Source organism: Rosa chinensis, chromosome 5 (genome assembly GCF_002994745.2).
Source record: "Rosa chinensis cultivar Old Blush chromosome 5, RchiOBHm-V2, whole genome shotgun sequence".
Taxonomy (NCBI): Eukaryota; Viridiplantae; Streptophyta; class Magnoliopsida; order Rosales; family Rosaceae; genus Rosa; species Rosa chinensis.
The window spans coordinates 63,664,918-63,668,758 of record NC_037092.1 but is presented as its reverse complement, the minus strand read 5'-3'; the positions used below and the strand labels follow the sequence as shown (position 1 = coordinate 63,668,758).

Genomic DNA, 3,841 nt, shown 5'->3' with positions numbered 1-3,841 from the left:
TATAATGCAGGACCCAAATCATACTATCAAAAGCCTAACCATAATAGCATCCACAGCATTTCATAATTGGGCCATCAAAAATCCTTCAACTCATCTAAATTACCTCGAAACCAGTACTTAAACCAACTTAATAACATCCAAACCAAAATACATTTAGCGAAATTTTTAGTTTAAGGGAAGAGATGAAATAGAGACCTAACACTCAGTCGAGTGGGACCTCGACATCGCCGTCTGTGATCTCCTGCTGCAGGTCCTTCGGATCCTTGCCGTCGACCGTGCAGCCAACGGAGACGCAGGTGCCGAGGATCTCTTTCACGGTACCACTGAGGTCTTTCGCCATCGAGCGGTTCTTCATTATCTTGGCGATTTCGATGACATCGTCGAGGCTGATGTTGCCGCTGTGCTTGATGTTCTTGACCTTCTTGCGGTCGCGCTCCGGCTCCTTGAGGGCCTTGATGACCAGGGCGGCGGCGGAGGGGACCACCGAGACCTTCGCCTGACGGTTCTGGACGGTGAGCTTGACAGTCACGCGCAGACCCTTCCAGTCCTTGGCGGTCTCCTTCGCGATGTCTTCTCCGATCTTCTTTGGGGAGAGACCCAGAGGACCGATCTTGGGAGCGAGCGAACTGGCGGCGCCGACCTCGCCTCCGGTGACGCGGACGTAGACCTCGACGACCTGGGAGGGATCGAACTTGGGCGGCATCGCTGCGGAGGGAGACTGAGCTTTAGGGTTTCGAACGAAGAGGTAAGGTGGGGTGGGGATTGGGAGATGGATTAATATATATGCTAGGGTTTTGCTACAAATTTGGTGCCGTTTATGTCGAATTTGCCCCCGGTAATGGCCTTGCGGTTTAAGGGGAGGGTTGTGTCTTTTGTGGATTAGACTGTGGGGGTTTTCGTCAATGAGTGTAAGTACGATAAGGGACTAAATGATCTTGTGAATATCATGGCGACTGACGCTTGGCGTGAGGTTATATCTGTCTTTTTCCGCGTGCGGGTTGGTATGGGCCTTGGTGAAGAAAAGGCGTACTTTACTGGTGTGGTAGACTGATCCATTGGACTTAACTAGATGTAAGATTGGTCATTTTTGGGTATAAACGAGGGCCCAATTACTGTAACACAGAAATAAGCTAAAGCCTTTTTGACTTGTTGCGAAATTCGGAAACACCAACAAATCATACCTGTTGTAAATATTATTATCTATGTGGATGTCCACGTAAATACTCATTAGTTGTGTACTTTGATGTAAACCCTACCTCTATTTAAAGGAGGTTAATAAGACTGAATGAGAACACTTCTACTTCCTCCCAACTATTATCTCTTTATCTTCTTTCTACTTTATAACACATTATCAGCACACTTTGCTCTTATTCATTTTTCTGAAAACTCTATGATGATCTAAGAGTTTTTTTGTGTAAGCTGGTTGCTTTTTGACCTAACTCATGATCTATGGGTTTATCCTTTTAGATTGACTTATGCAATTGCATATTCTTGTGATGATTTTTTTTGACATTGTTTGCGATACATGTATATTGCAAGTCGGTTATATGCATAGATACAGAGCCCGAGACCATATACGCCTGCCTTGATATCTACATATTGCAGGACTGCTTTATTTTTCCAATTATGCAAAAACTTATACATGATTTGTTTCTTAACTCCTAGATGACGAACTGGCTTGATTCTCTACATATTATATAATTGCTTAACTTTTCCAACTTGTTGCTTTTGACGAATCACTATTGTGTTATATATGTACCATCTATGTTTTGTTTAATTTCAATTGCAGCTCCTGTTCCTTTTATTTAGACCATGACATTTTGTTTTTGATATTAGAGCTAGCATAGTGGATCTTTTATAGTATAGCATATTTTATTGTATAATCGGTGCTAGCTAATGGTACTACTGTGTCTTATGTTTCAAAATTGATATTCATCATATCATATATGCAATACCCGAATTGAAATATAGTGCGGTACAGTGCGAATTGAATCACATCATTGGATCTACACGTAATTGAAAGAAACTCAGGTATGTTGGTATTGTTTCAATCTTAATTTACTCTATTTACGATTAATTCCAGCGATGAATAAAGTCACATATGGAACTGTGAATTTTGTAATACAAAGTGATTGAGACCTGAAGTCTCTTACTCTAATTACTGAGGGCCTGAAGTTCTTCGAGAGTTGCATAATGATAAAATTGCAACATGAAATTTCTCAAAGTTTAACGAGGGCCTGAAGTTCCTCAGAATTATACAATGATCAAAATCGCATGTTGCTTGATCCCTGATCATATGGGGACCTGAAGTTCCTCTAGGGTCATGAAATGTAAATTGGAAAATTGTGACATGAAGCTCTTCAGAACTTATGCAATTACGAGGGCCAGAAGATCCTCAAAGTTATATAATCGAGCATATGAACTCACACATTTTTTATCCCCAATAATTATAAGAGGGTCAGAAGTTCCTCAAAATGTTTGGGTATTAGGGTTCCCTCCTCCGCACAACAATGTGAATTTGAAGTTCTTCACCTTATTTTGAGATTATGTTCTTGTGCAATTAGAGGAGAGAAACAAGATTATCATATTTGTGAAGTTGACCAGACCAGAAGTTCTGTGTATTTTCTTCATTCAAGGAACCAGAAGTTTCCACTGTAAAATATATTCCATTATCTATTTATTTTTCTTCCCTGCAATTTTTCTATTTTGTTATGTACTTTTGTTACAGTACTTATCTTTTAAATCATTTTTTTTGTTACTCATACGGACCAACAGTCCTATACCTCGAATATATGAATTTCGAATGTAATATTTTTGAACCAGAAGTTCAAAATTTCATAATAGAACCTGAAGTTCTAACAGTAAAACTCAAACCCGAATCTTTGAGTATAAAATGTAAATTAGTCATAAGTGAACTTGAAGATTCACTTTAGTCACCTCGAGCCTGAAGTTTCGAGCACCAAATTTTATTTGAACCCGAAGTTCAAATTACAAAATCTTGGAATTTGCAGTTCGTGGAAAAAAAATTCTAACCTGAAGCTTCGATTACACATATAATTCATTCATACTTTATTTGACTTTATGTCAACTCGAACTAGAAGTTTCAAGTAAATTTTCATATGTCGATTGATACATTCTTCTTTTATGCCTGCTTAAAGCATTCCACCTTAGAACCTGAAGTTCTAATTGTGCAGACTCGAGCCATAAGTCTCGAGTGAATATATAGACAATTTATCATAAAGTTTTAATTTGGGTCAACCTCAAACCTGAAGCTTTGAGGGGATTATTTTGACACCAATTTAAAAGTAAGCAGATATTTAACCGTTGGTTTATGACAAATGAGTATGAGTATACCCCAAATTTGTGATTGTTAATTTTTTGTAATTAAAAGAGATCAGAACCTGTAGTTCCTTGATCCTTAATTACATGTGGACTTGAAGTTTCTCAATGATCAAACTAACTAGATGACCATCTAAAGTCCTTCACTCATAAGTTATGGTCATGAAGTTTAAACTCGACATTTCGAATATATCATTTTGGCCAGAAGTTCAAAATGCATTTGATGTTAATCTACATCAAACAACAAGACAATAATTGAACATCATGCTTTACCTGTATAACACAAACCAGAAGCTTCGTGTATATCCTATGAGATCTACTGTTCAATTGTGGCAAATTTGATTTGTGTTATCTTCAAACTTATGTTTTGAGTGACTTTCAGGCAATGCAATTTTATCCATGGTGTCCAGAAAACATTACTGAGGCTTATGCTTATGGGGCTAATATAACAAATCATCTCGGATCTTACATATCTGATTGATGGCTCCAGAAGAGCACATAT

General features: G+C 38.3%; 1 protein-coding gene across 1 annotated transcript; it reads right to left on the bottom strand.

Annotated features, from left to right (window-relative positions):
* On the bottom strand, positions 1-765 carry LOC112201364 (60S ribosomal protein L12). Its single transcript, XM_024342250.2, has one exon. The coding sequence runs from the start codon at positions 701-703 to the stop codon at positions 203-205; it is 501 nt and encodes a 166-aa protein (XP_024198018.1). The 5' UTR covers positions 704-765; the 3' UTR covers positions 1-202.
* Between the last annotated feature and the right edge of the window lie 3,076 nt (positions 766-3,841).